The 26,274-nt window shown below is 48.2% G+C and overlaps 1 protein-coding gene across 2 annotated transcripts in view; it reads right to left on the bottom strand.

Annotated features, from left to right (window-relative positions):
• Positions 1-630: 630 nt before the first annotated feature.
• The window catches only part of cep120 (centrosomal protein 120), a 29,586-nt gene continuing 3,942 nt past the window's right edge, over positions 631-26,274 (bottom strand). For both annotated transcript variants that reach the window (XM_061261032.1, XM_061261030.1), the window contains exons 6-20: positions 24,366-24,563; positions 23,536-23,760; positions 22,574-22,808; positions 22,117-22,294; positions 20,524-20,673; positions 19,361-19,543; positions 18,623-18,719; positions 14,764-14,940; positions 13,861-13,950; positions 12,515-12,607; positions 11,447-11,608; positions 8,192-8,314; positions 6,752-6,850; positions 2,744-2,889; positions 631-2,112 (exon numbers count right to left, since the gene is read on the bottom strand). In XM_061261032.1, coding sequence (XP_061117016.1) covers positions 1,911-2,112; positions 2,744-2,889; positions 6,752-6,850; positions 8,192-8,314; positions 11,447-11,608; positions 12,515-12,607; positions 13,861-13,950; positions 14,764-14,940; positions 18,623-18,719; positions 19,361-19,543; positions 20,524-20,673; positions 22,117-22,294; positions 22,574-22,808; positions 23,536-23,760; positions 24,366-24,563 — 2,358 coding nt within the window. In that variant the 3' untranslated portion in view covers positions 631-1,910. The remainder of the gene's footprint in view (positions 2,113-2,743; positions 2,890-6,751; positions 6,851-8,191; positions 8,315-11,446; positions 11,609-12,514; positions 12,608-13,860; positions 13,951-14,763; positions 14,941-18,622; positions 18,720-19,360; positions 19,544-20,523; positions 20,674-22,116; positions 22,295-22,573; positions 22,809-23,535; positions 23,761-24,365; positions 24,564-26,274) is intronic.

Raw genomic sequence — 26,274 nt, forward strand, 5'->3', positions numbered from 1 at the left:
GGCACATTGACGATTTCCTTTTTCCTCCTCAAGATCTTTATTTTTTCCAGAAACTAGCGGGGTTTATCATTCGTCGGTAAACTACCTCCAGAGTGAGCGTCGCATTGTCACGGCTGTGATGTACTCAGTTACCCCCCCTTCCCTCCCCCTCCAAATACAGGCATATCCTTGTCTTGCTGGTTGGAAATATCTGGTGTTTGTTTTCTGATTTATGGCCCAGCGCACTTTCAGACTGTTATTTCTCTGTAGCGTCCCGCCGGGTTGTGCTAAAACAGAACTTCTCAGTCCCGTCTCTTGCGCCCCACGCTCTCCCACGCCGAACCTCCACTGAACTCTGGGCTCCTCTCCAGGTTTTGGGTTTCGTCGAGCTCCCATCGGCCGAACAATCCCGGGTCAGGTATCCAGGTTCAAAGGATGTCCGCTGTGCATAACGTTCAATTGTTTAAGAGCAGTTCCAGCACACTGTAAACTGGGCTTTCGGTGAGGTCGCGTTGAGCCAGTCATTACGTGCATACAACAGTAATTATTCTCCAACTCATCTGGGCTGAAGTTAAATGCCACCTTTGAATTTCAGTGGTTGGTGAATGGTCACGTGTGATTAAGCTTCAAAAAGGCTTCAAAATCACAAGCTTAAAAAGTAAGTACAAATAATTTATTAAGTATAAAATACATACAAATTTAATGCCATGCATTTTAGCTGATGGGGGTAAAAAGCTAAACGTAAAAGGCTTGCACTTGTGTTTTTAAACAGAACAGTGGCAAGCTTTTCTAGTGCAGTAGTGCCATCTGGTGGCTGCAGATGGTCTTGCAAGCACACCTGATTGGAACAAATGTAATATACAGGGGCACCATGCAGTGGACTCTTGTCCATGACTAAGGACATATTAGTATGAAGCTAATATCTGCTATCAAAACTCACCCAGAATTATAATGACCACACACACACACACACACACACACACACACACACACACATTCAGCATTCTGGTTAACTGGAAAGGGTAAAGCATTTGCTTTAGATCATTTCTGCATGATGATGCCACCACATAGAAATCCCTTAAATATGAAAAACTACATGAGGAACACATTTAGTTTTCTTTGAAAATAGGGCAAAAATAACAGAGAGTTTGCTTTTCCAGAACTTTCCTGGCATTCAAGAACCTGCAAACTGCAGATCATAAGCTTCTTCTAATACATTAAATCACAGCCTAGATTAAAAGCTTTTCCGTAACCATTTACACAAAGCTTTACTTCCCCCACCATCTTGGCTAGTTTATATTAAATTAAAAAACACACACAGAATATAAACTATCTATACAAAACCATACACTTCAAAAACTTTACACAATAAACACGTTCCCCCCCCGACCACGCGTGGTCATTAACGGTCCTTGTCTGTCGTGAACGGTCTGGACCCTTTCAGTCCCAAGCCCAGTATCCAAAGGGGGTTAGGCTTTGGTTGAGAATTGAGAATTTAGTTTTAATATAGGCTCAAAGAGTATAGCGGTCATGTTGGTTGAAAAGGTATAAGGTTAAGGTACAGGGCGGCCTGTAGCGTACTGGTTAAGGTAAATGACTGGGACACACAAGGTTGGTGGTTCTAATCCCGGTGTAGCCACAATAAGATCCGCACAGCCGTTGGGCCCTTGAGCAAGGCCCTTAACCTGGCAATGCTCCAGGGGAGGATTGTCTCCTGCTTAGTCTAATCAACTGTACGTCGCTCTGGATAAGAGCGTCTGCCAAATGCCAATAATGTAATGTTGACTTGGGATTTTACGATAGTTATGCTCGGGCGCCATACAGCACTCTTGGGACTGAAAGTGGTAACCGTCCGCCCCACGCGTAGCCGCGCTAACCGCCCACCCCAGCGCGTAGCCACGGTAACCGCCCGCCCCAGCGCGTAGCCGCGGTTACTGGCCGCCCCGGAGGGCCACGCCCTCCTGGATGCGGCGGTTGAGCTCGATGATGATGCGGTCGTCGTGCGTGTACACGCCTGTGCGTAGCAGCGTGTCCCTCTCCTCCAGCAGCCGGCTCAGGTGGTCGTCTGCGGCCTCGTTCTGAGGGGCGGGCGGGGACTCCCGCCACGGCCGCGCCTCCTCCTGCTGCTTCAACCTGGGGACGCACGGAGCACGTCTGTCTCACAAAGCGTCCGTAAAGCACACACCCGTCACACTGTGAACGCCAGGCTGCTTAACTCCTGGTCCTGTGGGCATTTGCTTCAGCCACATACTACACCACTGGACTTCACTAATGACCTCACTTCCTGAACAAAGAAGGCTAAATAACAGGTGGTGTAGCGCATGGCTGGAGCAAATACCTGTAGACACTGTGACCTGGAGCCAAGTAGCCCTGCTGTAAAGAATCCAAACCTCAACAGGATTCGCAAACCTGACAGGAGCTAGTCTTTCTAAACACACATTGGAAACGCTCATAAGTAAATTTACATAAAGAAACCAGACTTCAGCAGGCTCATTACACTTAAAAATCCGCCTGTCATTCTAAATAAACAAAAGCGTCTAACTTACTTGACCTTCAGTAAACGCGTTAAGCCAGTTTAATCGTTTGCTCAAGCAGTGAACTCGTTTTGTCTGCACACACATACTCTAGGAAAAGCTCACAGCAAAAAAAAAACTAAAAAACCCTATACACAGCAGGTTTATGTGCAATAGCGGCCATTTTTGAAGCTTGCCTACCAAGCATTTTAAAGCATGTCCGAGTCTGCGTGAGGTCTGGTGGCTGGTACCTGTTGAGCTCGTTCTTAATGTCCTCCAGCTCCTGCTTCTCAGTTTTCACTGCCTCCTTTTCTTCTGTAGCCAGGTAGCGAAGCCTCATGTGCTCCAGCTCCTGCTGTTGTTTCTTCAGTCTGTTCATGGCGTTCTCCTGCTCTCTCTGGCACAACACAACACCGCATCATCACTGTGAGCCACTGCTCTCTCTGGCACAACACAACACCGCATCATCACTGTGAGCCACTGCTCTCTCTGGCACAACACAACACCGCATCATCACTGTGAGCCACTGCTCTCTCTGGCACAACACAACAGCGCATCATCACTGTGAGCCACTGCTCTCTCTGGCACAACACAACACACCGCATCATCACTGTGAGCCACTGCTCTCTCTGGCACAACACAACACCGCATCATCACTGTGAGCCACTGCTCTCTCTGGCACAACACAACACCGCATCATCACTGTGAGCCACTGCTCTCTCTGGCACAACACAACAGCGCATCATCACTGTGAGCCACTGCTCTCTCTGGCACAACACAACACACCGCATCATCACTGTGAGCCACTGCTCTCTCTGGCACAACACAACACACCGCATCATCACTGTGAGCCACTGCTCTCTCTGGCACAACACAACACACCGCATCATCACTGAGCCACTGCTCTCTCTGGCACAACACAACACACCACATCACTGTGAGCCACTGCTCTCTCTGGCACAACACAACACACCGCATCATCACTGTGAGCCACTGGTCTCTCTGGCACAGCACAACAGAATGCATCATCACTGTGAGCCACTGGTCTCTCTTGTACAGCACAACAGAATGCATCATCACTGTGAGCCACTGGTCTCTCTTGTACAGCACAACAGAATGCATCATCACTGTGAGCCACTGGTCTCTCTTGTACAGCACAACAGAATGCATCATCACTGTGGGCCACTGGTCTCTGGCACAGCACAACAGAATGCATCATCACTGTGAGCCATTGGTCTCTGACACAGCACAACAGAATGCATCATCACTGTGGGCCACTGGTCTCTGGTACAACACAACACACCGCATCATCACTGTGAGCCACTGCTCTCTCTGGCACAACACAACACACCGCATCATCACTGTGAGCCACTGGTCTCTCTGGCACAGCACAACACCGCATCATCACTGTGAGCCATTGGTCTCTGACACAGCACAACAGAACGAATAATCACTGTGAGCCACTGCTTTCCTGCTCTCTAGCACAGCACAGAAGAACACGATCACTGTGAACCACTGCTTTCCTGCTCTCTAGCACAGCACAGAAGAACACGATCACTGTGAACCACTGCTTTCCTGCTCTCTAGCACAGCACAGAAGAACACGATCACTGTGAACCACTGCTTTCCTGCTCTCTAGCACAGCACAGAAGAACACGATCACTGTGAACCACTGCTTTCCTGCTCTCTAGCACAGCACAGAAGAACACTATCACTGTGAACCACTGCTCTCTCCTGGGCCTCTGGCACAACACAAGCATCATCACTAAGAGCTACGTATCCCCTCAAACCAGGGGTGGTCATGGTCTAGACTTCCAGACGACTAGCAACAATTCCCATGTAGCATAGGCTTCATAAATGAATCAAAGGTTGTGATGAGCAATGAACAGTCCTAAAAATATAACACTGCTCTTCTTGCCTGACCCTTTAAATCCGTAAAACTGCAACATGAAAGGGATATGCTCACGCAGACACTTAATTTATTTAGTTTGTGTCACTCGGTTCAAGAACAGCCCTCATTCTGGTCTTCATGCCAAAACCAAAATAACCGAACAAAAACCTTGAAGTACCGTCACAATTAGCATCCATTAGCCTATTGCAACTGAAACAAAAATGTGGACCGGCTCATTTTGACCCTGAAGCCAATTTGTGCATGCTCCTCCTCCCCCACACACTGGAGTAAAACCCCACCTCGTTTACCTCAGTAAACCAACACAATCGCATTGGGAATCGAGCACGCGCCTGTGCTTTCAGTGAACGTGCGGCAAAGAAAACAAACAAAAACGCGCTAGTTACCAAACGTGTGGAAACAAAACACTGAAACTATTAACTCCTCTGCTCCATCTGCAATGCTTTTCCCTCGCTACTGGGGGGTTGATCAGTCTACTAAGTATTTCCAGAGGTTAAAAAAATAAAGTTTTGGCTAGGTGTGTGGGCCCCGCACAGCCTACACTGACACATTCTGTGATACCAGCCAGCCTCTGGATGGAAACGGCTCTGCAGAGTTTGGCTAGCTTCAAGGATAAGGGGGGGGGGGCATACAAGCGCTAGGTGACCAGTGAGTAACCCCACTCTCTCTCTGGCCCGTGACCCACAGGGTCAGACCGAGTATGGGCCGCAGTCAGGGAACCAGGCCAGGCACGGCTCAACTGCAGTTTTCTGGAAATAACTGCACTGACAGGGCAGGACAAGTACCTGGGGGATTTCACGCTCCCATTTTCGCAGTTCTCGTACGGACACAAAAATACCAAAGCATCCTGGGAAGGCGGAGTGGAGAGTAGCAGGCATGTTAGGCCTGAGATTAATCAGATGGCTATATCTGCTGCACTGGGAGCCAAAAAGATAAGGCCTGCTTGGAGTTAAAGACAGGAATGCACACAAGGTTAAGAGGATGGGTTGAGTTATTTTCAAAAGACCCCCCCCCCCCCCCCCCCAGAAGTCTGGGAACATTAATAACTCTCTGCATTTATTATTTTTGTAAATCGCGAAAATTAATGGCACACATCACCTCCAATCAGATTTTAAGCACACAGCCATCAATTAAGCAGTGGTGATTTGTCACCCAAATATCAATGCTTTAAGGACAATCTGACAGACCTAACGTTCAAGGCTACATACATTATATTCCTTGATCACAGCAAGCCGAAGCTTTAGTTACTTTCAGGGCCCCTAACAACCGCGCGTGACATTTAAATGGTTAAAGTTATGTCTAATGCTTCATATAATACAAACATGATTTATAGGCTCATTTCATGTGGAGTTATGAAACCCTTAGTGCAGCATAAATCAATTGGTGTTTTTTTTTGCATATCTGGCACTTAAGTTAAAAAAAAAAAAAAAAAAGAAAGAAAGAGAAAAAAAAAAAAGAAAAAAAAGAAGAGAAAGGGAGCAGGTCAGAGTTTCCAGCTGGCTTTCGTCTTCAGCAGTTATTAAGACGGCTTGATAAGCTCTGGGAGCCGGCTCTGTTTACAGCGGCGTCTCCGCGGGGCCGCCCCGCCGTCCGCCGCCGTCTGCCCCGAGGCAGAGGCCTTTCTTACGGCTTCTCACCGCTCAGGCGCGGTCACAAACCCGCTTCTGCCCTCTGCCTTTCACAAAACAAAGGTCCAGTTCTGCCCTCTGGCTTTCACAAAACAAAAGGTCCTGTTCTGCCCTCTGGCTTTCAAAAAGGAGAAAAGGTTATTTACTTTCAACTTTTTAAATAAAAGTAGCCTATGCATATGACAAATACTAAATAAGAACAAATACTGTATTTCTTGTGATGAGAAAGGTAAAATTAAAATGAATGATGTTCATTTAACATTTCAAACTACATCTCAATTGTACTTTGTGCCTCACACTAATGTGCAAGTTCATGCAATTTAATAGTTCATGCAATTAAAGACCATTTTTGGACCATAGTCTAGGCTATATGCCTCAACTATGATGCACAGCTGTAATGTTACTCTTTTGATGTAAAATTACGCTGTGCAATAATGACACTTGGCATTGTATGCATGTACAGTATCACAACTGCATATTTTGACTAACTCGTTTTTTCAGCTATTCTGTGTACCCGCCCCCTTGTTCCAGAAGCTTCTGTGACAGGTTTAATGTATGTTCCTACGATGGCCTTGTAAGTTTGAATAAGAGTGTCTGTCAAATAAAATAAATCGGAAAATCCAAGACTAAACCACATACTAATTAAGAAGATAAGACTGAAACTTTATTAAACTTGGACAAGTGTAAAACACCCTCCAAGTGTCTGAATATTTAATGGCATACCTGTTTAAATCTGGCCAGTTCTTTTAAGGCACGCCCCCACTGCTGCTTGTAATGAAGCTTGGACTTGGTTGTGGATTCCAGTTTTCTTTCCAGTTCCACCTTAAATTGAGGGTGGTAAATCACAAAGAGCCACATTAGCCCATTACAAACATTTCTTGAAAGATTATATATACGCCTGTCTGGATTGCAGACGGTTGATCCGCTGTGAGGAAAAAATATGGTTTCAATCAGCTCATGTCACATTAGCTAAATATTATGGCAGACGAACATTTTCTTTTCTTAAAATATGACCTTGTTACTCAGTTAGTCATATGAACGAGAGAGAGCCCTTCACAGGGTCAGGTTTGAGATGTGTCTATATTTAGTCAGAAGTGCAGGAGCTGTTCTTCCGGATATTACTCATGGTTCCTCTGGTTCCCCCCCCCCCCCCCAGCCCTGACAGGCCCAGTCATTCCATTTTTACCAGTTTAACTCCCTTCAGGTCTGGGCAAACTTAATTCCTGCACTACAAAATGCTTACTTACACCAGTCTTCTGTCAGCTGTTTGTGTTTTCCTTGTCCTTTCACTATGTAGTACCAAGCAAATGAGAATCATGCCAAATGCTGGGGATAGAGAGGTCAGACTGGTTCAGTACAGGTCAGAGGTCGGGGAAAGCGCTTTGTTGCCAGTAAACATTGGGATATGTAATAAATAATACCTTCACAAAAGCGAAAACAACTGACTAGTATCGTCTGTGAGCCAGTCTCAGTCAAAACAGACCGTTCACCCGTTGACCTCCCCAAAAATTAATCCCACTTTTAATCAAGGTCAAGCACTGAGACAACGTTGAACAGTTTTGCATTTGAGGACAGACCGCTAAGCAGCTGAGAGAGCTTTCAAAAAGGAAACTGTAGTGGTCCTTTTAGCAATCATGAAATGGTAGCAGGGCTCTTTCCATTAGTTGTTTTTTTTATTTTTAGGAGCCCACTAATGCACCCTAATGAGTAGATGTGCCCCTAAAGTATTCGTCCAGTTAGCACACATAAAATTTCCAGACCAAATGCTACAGAAATGGGAGCACTGGCTGTAGAGCCCTGGGTAGGAATTGTTTCAGCATTACTGGGTTTCTAACATGAGACATGTGATGTACTCAGTGCGCCATCCTAAATCTGGCTCTCAAATCCAAATCTGGCCCTGGTTTTCTCCCAGGTAATCAACTAAACAATTAGTGATTGGCCACTAATTGGTCACACTTGACTCCCAGGTGGGGGGGACCCCAGCAGGACCCCAGCAGGTCTCTGCCCTGGAGGACAGTGATTCTCTGTGACATGTCTCAGCCCTGCGTTTGGTGTAGCGGGGTTATGAGGTACGGGGAGGGGGGGACCCCAGCAGGTCTCTGCCCTGGAGGACAGTGATTCTCTGCATTCGGCGTAGCGGGGTTGTGAGGGCAGCGGCCTCACCTTCTCCAGGCTCAGCAGGTTAATCTCCGACTGCAGACGGAACTCCGGCCGGGTGTTCTGCTGCTCGCGGAACTGCTGGAACTCTTTCTCCAACTGCTTATACCGGCTTTCTCCATCCTGGATCTACGACAGAACAGGAAGAGAGAACTCAGCAGAACTTTATAACAAGCTCGCAATCCAAGGCCTCTTTTACCACCATCTTTTTCCACAATATATTTGTTTTCTTGGCAAATCTGTTGCCTATCGGAGGACATCTGAAAGTCATCCAAATCTCATGTCAATTGCCTTGAGAGGCGAGTTTAACGCTTCAGCATTCTCTTCTGTGATCACAAACATGCTACTGACAAATAACATCCCATAACAAGTGCGACGGAGTTGCAAGATGGGCTGGTCGTCAGGTTGGTTGGAACAGGAGAAATGCGATCAGTCTAAAAGCACAGAACTGAATAGGCAACACATAAAAAGATCAGCAGAAAATTAACAAGCACATGCCTCAGATCTGATACAGTTGACCAGTTGGATCAGATTTGAGTGTAAACAGACCCTTAAGCGAACAATGTGGAGACAGAAGGCTGCTGAAAGGCAGATGTGATTATCTGTGAAGGAGACTCTGCTGTACTGGATTTATACAAAACAGGCTTTTAATGCATCTTGGGCATTACAGCATGAGAAAATAATAGCAGAAAATATAAACATTAAACATTAAAAAAGCTAGCCTATAATCACTTCAGTACTTGATATGATCATTTAAAGCAGCCTTGCACCAGGGGTTTGTTTCCAAGTATGTAAAACTCAACCCTGAAAACAGCATGTGGTATTAAACATTTTATGTTTAAAACATGTTCTGCCAAATCAAAGTACACTAATTTTTTTTTTTCAGATGAAAAGATGACTTACAGCTCACTACATTATTCCTCCATTGCAGACAACAGGATCGTGACACACCAAAAAATAAAACGAACAATCCATGGGAATGTGACCGTTTCAGCCTCCGAGGGGGTTTTAAAAGTTCCCAGTTCGCAGAGAGAGATCATGGCTAGACACCTACTCGACACTAGTCTGTCCTTTGACGCGAAGCAGACGTGCAGAGAGAACCTGGAGCACAACGGCTGGCATTCTGCTCGGGAGGGGAGTGCACAAACAGGGTTCTGCTCGGGAGGGGAGTGCACAAACAGGGTTCTGCTCGGGAGGGGAGTGCACAAACAGGGTTCTGCTCGGGAGGGGAGTGCACAAACAGGGTTCTGCTCGGGAGGGGAGTGCACAAACAGGGTTCTGCTCGGGAGGGGAGTGCACAAACAGGGGGAGTGTGGGCCGATAAGCGGGGTCGCGGGGTCGCGGCGCGGGCCGAAGGCGTGTTTACGCGTCCCCCGCGCGGGGAGACGAGGCGCAGGGCCGAAGGCGTGTTTACGCGTCCCCCGCGCGGGGAGACGAGGCGCAGGGCCGAAGGCGTGTTTACGCGTCCCCCGCGCGGGGAGACGAGGCGCAGGGCCGCGCGGCCCAGGGGCGACGCCGTTCTCAGGGCCGCCTTCGCACGGTGTCAGAAACCCACTTTGCTTGATTTGTTATCGCCGGGGTGTCCAGATGTTTCTCTGTGAAAACGAGACGCCAGACAGGACTATTTCACTAAGTGGGCTGTCGGGGATGGAGGGCTCGTGAAAGAGCGGATGTTTCTCCCTCAAAAAACCTGCGCTAATAACTCCCGCGGAGAAACATGCAAGGAAAGGAAGCCAGGCTATTTCCACGGAAATGTGCTTCTCTTTTCTCATTATTTGCCTGTGCAATAGCCTGCTTCATGGTTGTATTTGCATGCGTATGCCAAACAAGTAGTTTGCTAAAAAGACTGAAAAGCTTGGCCTGGTTCAGCAGGTCAGATCCTGTCACAGCTTGATATCCTTCAATGTCATACAGGTAAAATTCTGTAGGTGGGGGAGAGTAACCAAAAATTTGCAGTGTAGTAATTTCTACCTATAAAACTCCGCCTTCGGCAAGTTATTGTATTGTGCCTTTTCCCGAAATCTGGTCATCGAGTCATCCTAGTTACAGTAGAGAAACCAGGCCTTTAGTCCACGTTCTTAAGACCAAAAATATCTTCCAATATTAAACGTTCAAGAGATTTCACCTCCTAAGACGTTAAAATAACAGGTCTCGGTCGAGCGGCTTGCCAGCAGTCTCTCTGGGTGGCAGTGCAGCGTCAGGGTCTGGGCACTCCGGGCTCGCTGGCTCCACGCCCAGCTGGGCCCCTGCCACTGCACCCTCGAGCGAGGCACTTAACCTTATTCGCCTCAGTGAAACATTCAGCTGCATGAATAGATCGCACGTACCAGATTGTAAGGTCGTTCAGGATAAGAGCGTTTGCTAAATACCGTAATGGAACACAAATGGCTTTCGTAGTAGGTTCAAATGCTAGCGTGGAGAGAATCCAGTTAGCAGCAGGTCGTCCATTCGAGTGATGATATTCATATTGATGATATTGCAGAGAATGAAGGACAAGAACTGAAAGTGTAAAACTGGTCACAAGGCTTGGCTGTGCAGAGGCTACGTTAGCCTTGTGTTTCATTTTCCTACGGGTGTGTTATTGGCTGATTATAATTCAACTAGAATTCAAAGAATGTACAGTTTGGAGTTAATTACCAAGGAAATAAACTGCTAAATGAAACACTAGCTGCTAGCTTTGTTTAAATGTATGAATAACCTCATTATTTTTATGGTCCTTTATGCTATTAACAAACTGGCAACACTTTTACTGAGAAATGAGTCTACACAAGTATCTAAAAATAAATAATTAGACAGAATACATGACTGATAGCCTGCTTTTGAAATGATGCTTTACTTCATGGTTCATAGCTTGATAAGACATGTATGCCCACAACACTGCAAAACGTACTTAACGTCCATACATACCATTTACATTTGCCTAAATATTATTGCCGTATCAAAATCCAGCGTGCAATTTCGTAATTATACCACAAGCAAGCCCGTTAAAAACATGCAAGTGACTGATAGCGGTCATTTGCGCTAAAGGTATGTGAAGGTTCGTATTCAGAAGCCTACAGAGAGCGTAATGCCAAGTCTGAATTTCTACTTTGGGGGCTGGCATGCTTCTGCTTTCAGGGTGAGACTGAAGTGTCATGACACTTTGGTTAAGTGAGTGAGGGTCCCTGCAGTGTCACATTAGAGAGCGGGTGTGCGGGTCGACAGGCAGCCGACGCGCCCCGGTGACCCCTCCCTGACCCACCGGGCGTCCCCCGCGCCTACCTGCTGTTGCAGGCGGGAGCAGTCCTCCTCCGCCTGCCTGACCTTTGACCTCTCCAGCTCCACCTGGTGGGCGCAGTCCTCACGGAGCCGGCGGCCGCTGTCCTGGAGCTCACGCATGCTGAAGTCGTGCTCCGCCCGCATGTCCCTCTGCAGCCGCTGCGTCTGAGGAGGAGACGCCGCACACGCCGCGTCACGCCAAGCACACGCACCAGAACAGGAGAGACGCCCACACGCCACGTCACGCCAAGCACACGCCGCGTCACGCCAAGCACACGCACCAGAGCAGGAGACACGCTGCGTCACGCCAAGCACACGCACCAGAGCAGGAGAGACGCCGTACACGCCAAGCACACGCACCAGAGCAGGAGAGACGCCGTACACGCCAAGCACACGCACCAGAGCAGGAGAGATGCTGCGTCACGCCAAGCACACGCACCAGAGCAGGAGAGACGCCGTACACACCAAGCACACGCACCAGAGCAGGAGAGACGCCGTACACGCCAAGCACACGCACCAGAGCAGGAGAGATGCTGCGTCACGCCAAGCACACGCACCAGAGCAGGAGAGACGCTGCGTCACCCCAAGCACACGCACCAGAGCAGGAGAGACGCCGTACATGCCTCATCATGCCATGCACACGCACCGATTGAAGGCCCACACACATATTCTACATGTTTTTCAGCTTTTCATATCATCCTGGAGTTTGTGTTCCATGCCGATCCAAGTAAAACAATCGCAATTTTAGTAGAATATTTATTTTCAGGCCTAACTGAAATTTTGGACCCGTTTGCAAAACCATTTCCCACGTGACATGCGGTTGACATTGCTAAATGTTAGCACAGAGAGCTGACCACAGGAGGTGGAGGGGGAATTGAGCTCTGGGAGCAGGGTCAGGGACAGGGACATACTTAAAAAATGAAGAAATAAATAAAACACCCAAAAAAAACCTACATCACTGATGACTTTGCGAACATTTTATGTGAGAACACACTGAGGCGTGTGGCCCTTTAACATTGCCGGCAGCTTGCCAATGGGCTTCCCTTCCAGAAACTTCCGCAGAATACTCACCTCCATCTCCGTGTGAGCTAGATGCCTCTCCCTCTTCTCCACATCAGCCAAGGTTTTCTGGAGCTGCTCCTCTAAAAGGTTATACTCCATCTCCTGTCACACAACACAGCAAAGGTCGCATTAACCGTGACCAACTGTCTTTGCTAAATCATACGCGTCATTTTCACACGTTTTGTAGGATAAGGACCATTTTATATGAAATTCAAAAAGACAAGTTTACATTTGTAGATCTCTCGTTAGCTAGCCGTTAGTTGAAGCGGTTGAAGTTATAGCTAAAGCCATGATTGATTGATTGATTGATTGATTTTGGCTGAAAGTAAACAGTCAATCAACCTGAGGTCTGCCAACCACTGTAATGCTTGTTTGGGGTGTTCCAGGAATTCTAGCGTGACCTAGAACACAAATATCCAATTTCAATAATTGTGCAATTCATGAAAAGACTGTCCGGAATGTAATACCTCAAAAACGCAAACATTAATGCAGAGTACTTCAATCTCAAATGTGTAAATTTCAAATGGGTTAGCCAAAACGAGTAGGCAGCTACAACATTTTTTTTAATATGATCTCCTGCTGCATCAATAAAGGCATTTTAACATAGTAAATGTATTATAGAAACAAATATTTGTGTTCATAACTCTCAATGAACTCTATAAAATGAATCTGTCCAAATGTACAGCTTTTGGAAACAAAGTTAGAAGCGGTTTTTGAACAAAAACATGAAAGTAAAACAGGAATGACATCAAAAAAGCCCAGAAAGCTATCCCTTTAACAGCAGCAGGGGTTTTGCGCAGTGCAGTGGTAGCTTGCAAGGTGAACAGCAGTTTCTCTGGACACTGCAGGAGGTCTGAGGTTAAGAACACCTCTTCTACCTTCAAAGCAGCCAGCGCCCCATGTGTAGATCTGTTCTCTTTAAAAGAAACGTTTGCAGTTAATGCTATAAACCTTCTTAACAGTTCAATGTACTTCATCTTGTGCAGGTTTACCATCTTGGACAGAAAGCCTAGAACTATTGTCTCTCTGCTTGTGCAGTTAAACACAAACGTATTGAGACAGGCACTATTTTTGTTGTCTTGGCTTTGTACTCCAGCACATTGGATTTGAAATAAAACAATGAATATGAGTTTAAAGTGCGGACTGTCAGCTTTAATTTCAGGGTATTTACATACACGAAGAGGCACAGCTGCGAAGATGCACGGCCACAAAGCACCAGGAGCCAAAGCACAGTACAGAGCCAAAACAACAAAAACTGTGTCATTGTCTCAAGACTTTCACATTTAACTCCATGTTGACCAGGGGCTGTGAAACTCTGAGGTCAGGGCAAATGATTTGTGAGTGGGCGTGGCTACCTTCTTCTTGACCAGCGCCTCGCGTTCTCGATCCCTCTTCCTCCACTCCTCCGCTAGCGCCCGCATGTGACTCAGCTCCTTCTGCTTCAGCTGTGGAAGGACATATAGCATTTAGCATCACAGCTAACGTATAATGCATAGCATTTAGCATCACAGCTAACGTATAATGCATAGCATTTAGCATCACAGCTAACGTATAATGCATAGCATTTAGCATCACGCCTAACGTATAATCCTTCAGACACAGACGATCCGCCATGTCACCAGCAACCAGAAACGCAACGTGTGCTGTCCATCCTAATCCGTACTCACAAGGACCACGATCAGAGTGAGGTCATGTTCTGAAAAAGATTAAATTGCCTTTGAAAATTAGTCTTTCTGCCCTCCTCAAAACGATAGCAGGTGGAATTAGGCCATGGGTGCGCACTCTTACTAACAAAGGGCCAATGTGGGTGCAGGTTTTCTTTTTAGCCCAGTGCTACAAAAGTCAAGTGCTTCTATCAAGACCTTGATGAGTTGAGTCAAGTGTTGAGCGGCCTGCAGCATCGTGCCTAAGGTACGTGACTGAGACCTGGAAGGTTGATGGTTCAAGCGCTGGTGTAGCCACAGTAAGATCCACACAGCAGTTGGGCCTTTGAGCAAGGCCCTTAACCCCAATATTGCTCCAGGGGGGACTGCCGCCTGCTTAGTCTAATCAAGTACAAGTCACTTTGGATAAAAGAATCAGCTAAACAACAAATTATTTATAGAAACCTGCATCAATAGTTCACAGATAGACTAAAGGAGACCCCTGAAAAGACTGAACGGGTCATCTGAACGGGGGGGGGAGACTATGTAGGGACGGATGCTGTGCAAGGCCAATCACTCAGACCTCCGGCGACCCCTAATGGAGCGTGACGTTACCTGGCTGTCAAACAGGTCCTCCTGCTCCTCCTTCCACATCTCCAGCTCCAGGGCTGCCCTGTACTCCAGGGTCTGGCGGGGCTCCTGGGGAGGCTCCAGGGGGGCCTCCGTCGCGGCCAGGGCGCTGCGGGGCCTCCCGGGAGGAGGCTCGGCTTTCGGCTGAGCAGGAGGGGCGTCCTGTGGCGACATAAGCAGCGGTTTTATCACTTCTCCCGCCCGTGCTCCTCACTGTGAGACCTCCTCACCCTGAATCCTCCTCACTGTGAGACCTCCTCGCCCTGAATCCACCTCACTGTGAGACCTCCTCGCCCTGAAACCTGCTCACTGTGAGACCTCCTCGCCCTGAAACCTGCTCAATGTGAGACCTCCTCGCCCTGAACCCTCCTCACTGAGACCTCCTCGCCCTGAATCCACCTCACTGTGAGACCTCCTCGCCCTGAACCCTCCTCACTGTGAGACCTCCTCGCCCTGAACCCTCCTCACTGTGAGACCTCCTCGCCCTGAATCCACCTCACTGTGAGACCTCCTCGCCCTGAACCCTCCTCACTGTGAGACCTCCTCGCCCTGAATCCACCTCACTGTGAGACCTCCTCGCCCTGAATCCACCTCACTGTCAGACCTCCTCACTGTGAGACCTCCTCGCCCTGAATCCACCTCACTGTGAGACCTCCTCGCCCTGAACCCTCCTCACTGTGAGACCTCCTCGCCCTGAATCCACCTCACTGTGAGACCTCCTCGCCCTGAATACTCCTCACTGTGAGACCTCCTCGCCCTGAATCCACCTCACCGAGAGACCTCCTCGCCCTGAATCCACCTCACTGTGAGACCTCCTCACTCTGAAACCTGCTCACTGTGAGACCTCCTCGCCCTGAATACTCCTCACTGTGAGACCTCCTCGCCCTGAATCCACCTCACCGAGAGACCTCCTCGCCCTGAAACCACCTCACTGTGAGACCTCCTCGCCCTGAACCCTCCTCACTGTGAGACCTCCTCGCCCTGAATCCACCTCACTGTGAGACCTCCTTGCCCTGAATCCTCCTCACTGTGAGACCTCCTCGCCCTGAATCCACCTCACTGTGAGACCTCCTCGCCCTGAATCCACCTCACTGTCAGACCTCCTCACTGTGAGACCTCCTCGCCCTGAATCCACCTCACTGTGAGACCTCCTCGCCCTGAACCCTCCTCACTGTGAGACCTCCTCGCCCTGAATCCACCTCACTGTGAGACCTCCTTGCCCTGAATCCTCCTCACTGTGAGACCTCCTCGCCCTGAATCCACCTCACTGTGAGACCTCCTCGCCCTGAATCCACCTCACTGTCAGACCTCCTCACTGTGAGACCTCCTCGCCCTGAATCCACCTCACTGTGAGACCTCCTCGCCCTGAACCCTCCTCACTGTGAGACCTCCTCGCCCTGAATCCACCTCACTGTGAGACCTCCTCGCCCTGAATACTCCTCACTGTGAGACCTCCTCGCCCTGAATCCACCTCACCGAGAGACCTCCTCGCCCTGAATCCACCTCACTGTGAGACCTCCTCACTCTGAAACCTGCTCACTGTGAGACCTCCTCGCCCTGAATACTCCTCACTGTGAGACCTCCTCGCCCTGAATCCACCTCACCGAGAGACCTCCTCGCCCTGAAACCACCTCACTGTGAGACCTCCTCGCCCTGAACCCTCCTCACTGTGAGACCTCCTCGCCCTGAATCCACCTCACTGTGAGACCTCCTTGCCCTGAATCCACCTCACTGTGAGACCTCCTCACTCTGAAACCTGCTCACTCTGAAACCTGCTCACTGTGAGACCTCCTCACTGTGAGACCTCCTCGCCCTGAAACCTGCTCACTGTGAGACCTCCTCGCTCTGAACCCTCCTCACTGTGAGACCTCCTCACCCTGAATCCACCTCACTGTGAGACCTCCTCGCCCTGAATCCTCCTCACTGTGAGACCTCCTCGCCCTGAATCCTCCTCACTGTGAGACCTCCTCGCCCTGAATCCACCTCACGGAGACCTCCTCGCCCTGAAACCTCCTCACTGTGAGACCTCCTCGCCCTGAATCCACCTCACTGTGAGACCTCCTCGCCCTGAAACCTCCTCACTGTGAGACCTCCTCGCCCTGAACCCACCTCACTGTGAGACTTCCTCACTCTGAACCCTCCTCACTGTGAGACCTCCTCACTCTGAACCCTCCTCACTGAGACCTCCTCGCCCTGAATCCACCTCACTGTGAGACCTCCTCGCCCTGAACCCTCCTCACACATCGCAAACAGATCACATTTCCATCGCTGGAAACAAACTTGTTTTGTGGAAACTGAGGATGGGTGTTTTTGTGTGTGTGTGTGTGTGTGTGTGTGTGTGTGTGTGCGCGTGTGTGCGCGTGTGTGTGTGTGTGTGTATGTGTGTGTGCATGCGTGCGTGCGTACATTTGTTTGCGGTTAATTCAGAGTGTTACATCATGTCAGGACCTAAACTGAGGTGCCCAACTTTTTTTTTTTTTTTCTCATTGTACAGTGTTCAGTATTCAGGGTTCAGTGTTCTACAACTAAATTGAACATATTTGTGATTTTTTTAATCTTAAAAAAAGGGGGGAGACTTAGGAAAATGAGGGACAACTACATGCAAAACAGAAGCTACCGCAAAGACAGAGAGACAACATACCAGCATGCATATGTCATTAAAATGCTGGACAAGTCTGGACGTGTGTAATTATGTCTAGCATGGCAACAAAAGGTGACGTGACCTCCATAAGCTGGGGGCGCATACGTTTAGGAGATTCAGCAACCAAGGCATTCAACCCGCTGAGGTTTCACATGCGATAGTGTCAAGTAACGTCAGCTCTGAACTCCAAGGCAAAGGGTAAACAAAGGGCCCCAATGCAACAAAACATATCAAAAATAATATATACTTTATTGAACCCCGTGGGGTCATCTGTCCTCTGCTTTTGACCCATCCTAGTCACTAAGAAGCAGTGGGCAGCCACAGTGCAGTGCCCAGGGACCAAATCCAGTTCTGAGGCCAGTGCCTTGGTCAAGGGCAACCTAACCTGACATGCATGTGTTTGAGTGTGGTTGGATACCGGAGTACCCAGAGACGCATGAAACTCCACACAGGGAGGATCAGTCTGGCCGAGATTCAAACCCAGAACCTCCTGCTTGCGAGGCAACAGTGCTATCCCATACACCGCTATGCCGCCCATCTGTGCATATTCATTATGGTTGGAATTTATATAGCGCCTTTATCCAAAGCGCTGTACAATTGATGCTTCTCATTCACCCATTCATACACACACTCGCACACCAACGGCGATTGGCTGCCATGCAAGGCGCCGACCAGCTCGTCAGGAGCATTTGGGGGTCAGGTGTCTTGCTCAGGGACACTTCGACACAGCCCAGGCGGGGGATCGAACCAGCAACCCTCCGACTGCCAGATGACTGCTCTTACTGCCTGAGCCATGTCGCCCCCATTAGAATAGTGGAGCAACCAGATCACTTGTTCATGAATTTCAACCTGGGGTGAAAGCAGCACTTTAATAAAAAATAGCAGTAGCCGAAAACTCAATCTGTTTATCACTTTATTAATTTATGATGGAGAAGCAGGTGAGCGGCTGCAGACGACTCCACCGTGAACGTCTAACCGGAGATGAAAGCAGTTCTTTCAAACCAATATGGTGGAACACCCAATTAAGAGACTATACTTGGCGTTTCCATTTTCCAGTTTCCACTTCTAAGGGCGGTTCCAATATGCTAGCCGCCAAGCCAAATAAAAGGACATTTATTATCTTATAGTTTCCATAAATACAATTATTCAGTTTCAAACTAAGAATAAACGGGCTGAATTCAGCATTTTGACGGAAAGATGTACCTGTGTGGATTCCGACACGACGATGTCTTGGGCTTTGACTAAACCCAGGTCCTCCAGGGTTGTGACGTAACACAGCTCAGCCAGCTTTTCACTGGGCCTGAGGCGGGAGAGACAGACACTCTCACAAAGGGGAAATTCACCCCGCAGACACAAAGACTGAGGCAAGGCCAGCAACAACAGCACCATCTAGTGGCCTTTCTGCCGCAGTACTATTCTGAAGGGCCAGGATTTCTTCTCTTGCAAAACAAATACAGTTTAGAAGATTGTTAGAATGACTTGTCCATAGTAAAATATGACTGGTCCATTACTAGTTTAAAAATTATATTACACTGAAAGATTCAGATGTTAGCAATTTGTGGAAGGAACTGTTGATTAATGGTAAATAAAGGTTAAATATCCACTGCCTTTTTTTAAATGGAACATACAATTAGCTGGTGACAGATATTATAAAAGATGCCTCAAAGTGTGCCTAAATCCACAAAGGCAAAACTTAAACCACTTAAAAAAACCCAGTGTTTGCCTTTCTTATGAGCCAAACTCTCATTGGCTCTTGCTGGTCTTCGTTCTAAAAAAATCTATTAAAATAGTCGGTATCCACCTCACGCAACAGGAATCCAGCAGAATTCTAGCAACAAAACCTTTTCCAACATGTTTGAAATGATCAGGAGCTCAAACAGCACGCAGAGCAGAGCGGTAGTTGAGCAACGTGCTTATCGTTCCGTAAGCGTCGGGCTTTACCCTCGGGCCTTGACCACGGGGACGCGGTCGGAGAAGGTCTGCCTCCAGTGCTGCTGGCCGGCCGGGCCCAGGAAGCGGGTCTTCTCTGCCGCCAGGAGGTGGGAGAGCTGGACGCTGACCGTGCCCAGAAGCAGGTCCCTCGCGCTGGGGTCCCTGTGCCACACCTCCACCACCAAGGGCACCCTGAGCCAGAGGGGCAACGCCGTTAACCATCCATCCATCCATCCATCCATTATCTTAACCCGCTTATCCTGAACAAGGTCGCAGGGGGGCTGGAGCCTATCCCAGCATACATTGGGCGAAAGGCAGGAATACACCCTGGACAGGTCGCCAGTCCATCGCAGGGCACACACACCATTCACTCACACACTCATACCTACGGGCAATTTAGACTCTCCAATCAGCCTAACCTGCATGTCTTTGGACTGTGGGAGGAAACCGGAGTACCCGGAGGAAACCCACGCAGACACGGGGAGAACATGCAAACTCCGCACAGAGAGGCCCCGGCCGACGGGGATTCGAACCCAGGACCTCCTTGCTGTGAGGCGGCAGTGCTACCCACTGCACCATCCGTGCCGCCACGCCGTTAACCATTAAAATACAATTATTTTTCTTTGTAATTAGGATTTTTTTGATTGTCGAGTTAATTGAGGGACAAGGTAGAATGTTATATGAAGAAAAGAGGACACAATAGAATTGGGTCCACACAGACACCAGGGGGAGTGCCCGCATTGTTGACACGCTACTGTAGAACCTCAGAGATCGCAACGCAAACGAATAAAAGGAAAAAAACGTGAACTGATATTAGGCAAGGGACTGATCTTCATGGCTGTTGCTAAAGAGTAGCCTATAAGTACTGCTTTTGACATAAAAGTACTAGGACAAAACTCGCTGTTGGATTAGCCTATTTGATCGCACGTTGTATGACTGTTACAGGTTTATCATGACTCAAAAAACTGAACTGAAATAAACATTTAATTTCCTAAAATCAGTGCATGTCACTTTCAGAGTCTCTGGAACGACCGTTCCTGAAGTGTGCGATTCTCTGAGGCTTTACTTTATTTAAACTGGTGTCGCTTGCTGAATCCTATATGCACTCAAAGAATCATTTTGCAGCTGGGACACTAATTCCGGGTGTTGTCAGGCGTATTGCACAGACGCACCTGAGGAACGTTTCCTGGAGCTGGTGAGGCAGTGTGGCGAAATCAAAGGCACAATACGACTGGGGGAGGAACACCTCCACGTTCTTCTGGACTTCCACAGGGGGGTTGGTCATGATTGGCCCGGCACTCCCGAAGAACTGGTAAGAATACCTGGAACAGGAGAGAGAGTTTGAGTCTAAACCGCTTAACCCATTGTGCACTAAGGCACCCTATAGAAAACCCATAGAAAGGCCTAGGAAGCACAATGCATTTCAATGGTCATGTGTCTTGAAAAAATGGGCATATGAAAAATGCTGGCATCACATTACATTAGTGACATTTGGCAGACGCTCTTATCCAGAGCGACTACAACAAAGTGTAAAGTGCATACCCATAACCAGGGATAAGTGCGCCAATTTGATCTGATTTATTTATTTATTTTTTATTCAAAAACCGCAACACTCAAATGTAAGAATAAACTGCTTACCTAGCCAAACAAAACTAGTAAAGGTATCATCCTAATACACAAGGTAAAGACAGCAGTTAATGTTGTACATGGAGGTAGGGAGGGACAGGAAGAGGTGTGTCTTCAGTCTGCGCTTGAAGATGGCAGAGTCTGCTGTTCTGACCTCCACAGGGAGTTCGTTCCACCACCGTGGAGCCAGAACAGACAGTAGTCGTGAGTGGGAGGTGGAAGTTCGGAGAGGGGGAGGTGCCGGGCAGCCTGTGGTGGCCGAACAAAGAGGTCTGGCAGGTGTGTAGGGTCTGATGATCTTTTGGAGGTATGCTGGGGATGACCCCTTAACTGCTCGGAAGGCTAGCACCTATGTTTTGAATTTGATGCGAGCCATGACAGGCAGCCAGTGGAGGGAAGTAAGCAGGGGGGTGACATGCGAGTGTTTGGGAAGGTTGAAGACAATCTGTCTGTTAAGGGAGAAGTAGCGTGCAGGTTGCATCAGCCCATAAGGGGTTAATGCTACAGGGGTTAGTGCCTGTGTATCCTTCCAGACTTCCTCTTCCCGTAATCAAAAATTAAACGCACTACTTAGTAGCGTTTATACACGTATATGCATCGGCACCGGATACTTCCATCATCAGCTATTGCATCTTGCTCAAGGATATTGCAGCAGTGCCAATATCAGGACTGACATACAAACTTAAAATTACAGTGTCAAGTCAATTGAAACTGTTTAATGCTCAGAAATGTTTAAATATGCATGCCTGGATCAATGTACTTCAACTGGACGGCTTTAATTAAGACAAAGCTATGGAAGCAGCAAGGCAGATAGAATGGGTTTGCCAGCCAAGCAGACCACCCCTCCTGCCTAGTGGCTAAGGCACATGACTGGTACCCACAACGTTGATGGTTCAATCCTCGCTGTATCCACGATAAGATCTGCACAGCTCTTGGGCCCTTGAGCAAGGCCCTTAACTCCACTTTGCTCCAGGGAGGACTGTCTCCTGCTTAGTCTAATCAACTGTAAGCCACGTTTGATAAAAGCGTCAGCTACGTAACATATAATGCAATGTCTGACCCCAGTGCTTACAGCAGCGTACTCTGTGCTTAAGTGACGCAGGGGGCCCTGCAGCGCTGAAACGGAAGCAGATCCACACCTCAGAGTGCAGTTGACCGGGAAGCCGGCGTCCATGTCTCGGATGCTCCGGAGGTCCAGGGAGAAGCAGAAGTGGTGAGCCGAGGACGGGATGGCGATCTTGGGGGCCGAGACGCTGACGGAGGAGGCTGGGGCCTCCGGCTCGCTCAGAACCCGAGCACCGCTTGGGCCCGGGGGGCCTGCAAGACCAAGGACCAAACGCAGCTCTTCAATAAATTGCTTTCTGGGTACACGGGATGTCTGCATCAGCGATACTGAGGATGGGTGTGTGTGTGTGTGTGTGTGTGTGTGTGTGTGTGTGTGTGTGGGTGCTGGCGTTGGCTGTTTGTGTGTGTGTGTGTGTGTGTGTGTATATGTGTATTTGTCTGTGGTCACTTCAGGGTGTACATTACATCTACAGTCAGGACCTGAACTGAATGATGAACAGGGAGAATGCTCCATTGCAGTGGCCCCACTACCTGCTGGGATAGACTGGGTCTGTCCAGAGTCCTCCAGTAGGCTCTCCGCCTCGCTCTCGGTGTGGAAGCTTGCTGGGGCAGGTTCGGGGGAGCTGTGCTCCGGGACAGGGGACCGGGGTGGGGTGACGGGCACATAAAGCCTCTGGTCCGAGGGAGATCTGGGAGGGAGCGGAGACACGCTCCCCTTCTTCACCGGAGACGGAGGACCATCCACCGCCCGACCAGGACTCCCCAACTACAACAACAGAAGAAGACACGTTCAGCCAATCCCAGCATGTCTGCCACTGTTTTACTGATTTTAAAGGTCCCATATTGTGGAAAATTACATGTCCCTTGGATTATAAAGTTGAAGGTGTCATAAAAACACAAAGTATCAAAACGCACAGAACCAAAATAAATCCACACAATCAATATAAGGAAAATGTGCATTTAAACCAGCCGTTTTAGCAAAATGTGAGAACATTGTAGATTTGACTAGTTTGGATTAGTTAGCTTTTGTTATTCACTTTTAAAGGAGTTTACTAGCGAGCTGGCTAGATACTGACTGCCCTGAGCATAGCTGTGACAATAGCCGCTTAATTTGCTAGGCATGTCAATTACAATTACGTCAATAGAACACCGTCTATAACGAACAATGATGTAATGGGCGGCCTGTAGCATAGTGGTTAAGGTAAATGACTGGGACACACAAGGTCGGTGGTTCTAATCCCGGTGTAGCCACAATAAGATCCGCACAACCGTTGAGCCTTTGAGCAAGGCCCTTAACCCTGCATTGCTCCAGGGGAGGATTGTCTCCTGCTTAGTCTAATCAACTGTACATCGCTCTGGATAAAGACCATTTGCCAAATGCCATTAATGTAATGGACTGTTATTTCCCTTTGACTTATTTATGTTATTTCCCTGGTTATTCATTATTCTTGGAATAGAAATTAAACCGTGTTTTTTGTTTCTGAGCTGGGTACCTGCGGGTCGACGCTCTCTTTGCGGAGCATGACGGACACCCCCAGGGTGGGCTGCAGGTCCGGGGGCACGGCGGGCAGCTTCAGCCTGGCCCTGTTGGGGGGAACCATGGCGAAGGCCCCCTCCACGGTGGCCGGCTGGGTCTCCAGCTCCGCCCCGTCCTTCAGCAGCCCCGCCAGGGAGATCTCCGAGCTTCCCAGGGAGTGGTTCCCACAGCAGAGGTGGATCTGAAAGAGAACGCACAGAGAGGATTCAAACCGGGCCCCTTCCACACACACGGGCCATTAAATGTTTAAGGTCCCGTATCGTACAGCTTTACAGGGTTTTAGTTTATGTCCTGATATCCACAAGACATTTGTGTGGTTTTAAGAACCAAAAACGATCTATCTAGTATTACATGTCCATTCTCCTGCTCATCTCATGAGATTTACCAAGAACAGGCTGTTTTACTGACTGTGTCTTTAAGGCTCATTGATATCAGTGAACCTCTGTTCTGATTGGTTGGCTAGCCCCAACTAACTGAACACCTTCTGTGCCCAGCACTTGGATTTGTTCTGGCTATAAGGTGGGCAAATGAGCTTATCAATGCAATGTCATAACGTCACAGAAGTCCAAACTACTGGTTTAAATGCACATTGTCTTCATACGGATTGTGTGGATGTATTTGGGGACTGTGAGTTTTGACATAAAATTTTCAATCTTCAACTTGCTTTAATAATCGACACAGCAAGGGAAATGTCCCCCGCTTAGTCAAATCACCCAAGTCACTCTGGATAAAAGCTAAATGGCAGCTAAATAAGAAAGGATATGATATGATATGTCGTTATATGACCTGCAGACTGGGCTGCTGGCTGAGGAAGGCCCTCAGGAGGCCCAGGCTGCTGCGGATGCGCACGGACGCCCGCTCGGGCTCGAAGCTGGGGCTGATCAGGTTGTGGAAGGGCTCGCTGGTGATGTCGTTGCCCAGGAGGGTGTAGTAGAAGAAGAACTCCGACCCTTCCTGGGAGAGCTTCATCGTGCTGGAGATGAGCTGCGTTCGGACACACGGCGGATAAACCCTCAGTGGTTACATACACACTGTCAAAGCCCGTATCCACGGTCATCTGTGATGTTCTCATTTCCATTACATTTACAATGTGGGAGCATTTATAAAATAATATACAGCAAGATACAATATAAAATCTTAAAATCTCAGATCAGATGATTACTTTAATTCCTGAAAATTAATTAATTAATTAATTCATTATCCTAACCCGCTTATCCTGAACAGGGTCGCAGGGGGCTGGAGCCTATCCCAGCATACATTGGGCGAAAGGCAGGAATACACCCTGGACAGGTCGCCAGTCCATGGCAGGGCACACACACCATTCTCTCACACACTCATACCTACGGGCAATTTAGACTCTCCAATCAGCCTAACCTGCATGTCTTTGGACTGCGGGAGGAAACCGGAGTACCCGGAGGAAACCCACGCAAACACGGGGAGAACATGCAAACTCTGCACAGAGAGGCCCCGGCCGACAGGGATTTGAATCCAGGACCTCCTTGCTGTGAGGCGTCAGTGCTACCCACTGCACCATCCGTGCCGCTATTCCTGAAAATATTATATGAAAATATACATATACGCCCACACACACACAAACCTACATACTGTGGTCTAAGAATTACGACAGTGACACAATTTTGGTTGTTTAGCTTTTTTGCTGTGTAGTCCAACACATTGGTGAATGTCAACTTCAATTTGAGGGTATTTATATAGTGGACCATGTTGTAGTTTAATTTTCCATACATATATATACAGTGGGGCAAAAAAGTATTTAGTCAGCCACCAATTGTGCAAGTTCTCCCACTTAAAAAGATGAGAGGCCTGTCATTTTCATCATAGGTATACCTCAACTATGAGAGACAAAATGAGAAAAAAAAAATCCAGAAAATCACATTGTCTGATTTTTAAAGAATTTATTTGCAAATTATGGTGGAAAATAAGTATTTGGTCAATAACAAAAGTTCATCTCAATACTTTGTTATATACCGTTTGTTGGCAATGACAGAGGTCAAACGTTTTCTGTAAGTCTTCACAAGGTTTTCACACACTGTTGCTGGTATTTTGGCCCATTCCTCCATGCAGATCTCCTCTAGAGCAGTGATGTTTTGGGGCTGTCGCTGGGCAACACAGACTTTCAACTCCCTCCAAATATTTTCTATGGGGTTGAGATCTGGAGGCTGGCTAGGCCACTCCAGGACCTTGAAATGCTTCTTATGAAGCCACTCCTTCGTTGCCCGGGCGGTGTGTTTGGGATCATTGTCATGCTGAAAGACCCAGCCACGTTTCATCTTCAATGCCCTTGCTGATGGAAGGAGGTTTTCACTCAAAATCTCACGATACATGGCCCCATTCATTCTTTCCTTTACACGGATCAGTCGTCCTGGTCCCTTTGCAGAAAAACAGCCCCAAAGCATGATGTTTCCATCCCCTTGCTTCACAGTAGGTATGGTGTTCTTTGGATGCAACTCAGCATTCTTTCTCCTCCAAACACGACAAGTTGAGTTTTTACCAAAAAGTTCTATTTTGGTTTCATCTGACCATATGACATTCTCCCAATCCTCTTCTGGATCATCCAAATGCTCTCTAGCAAACTTCAGACGGGCCTGGACATGTACTGGCTTAAGCAGAGGGACACGTCTGGCACTGCAGGATTTGAGTCCCTGGCGGCGTAGTGTGTTACTGATGGTAGCCTTTG

Source organism: Conger conger, chromosome 11, assembly GCF_963514075.1.
Source record: "Conger conger chromosome 11, fConCon1.1, whole genome shotgun sequence".
NCBI lineage: Eukaryota > Metazoa > Chordata > Actinopteri > Anguilliformes > Congridae > Conger > Conger conger.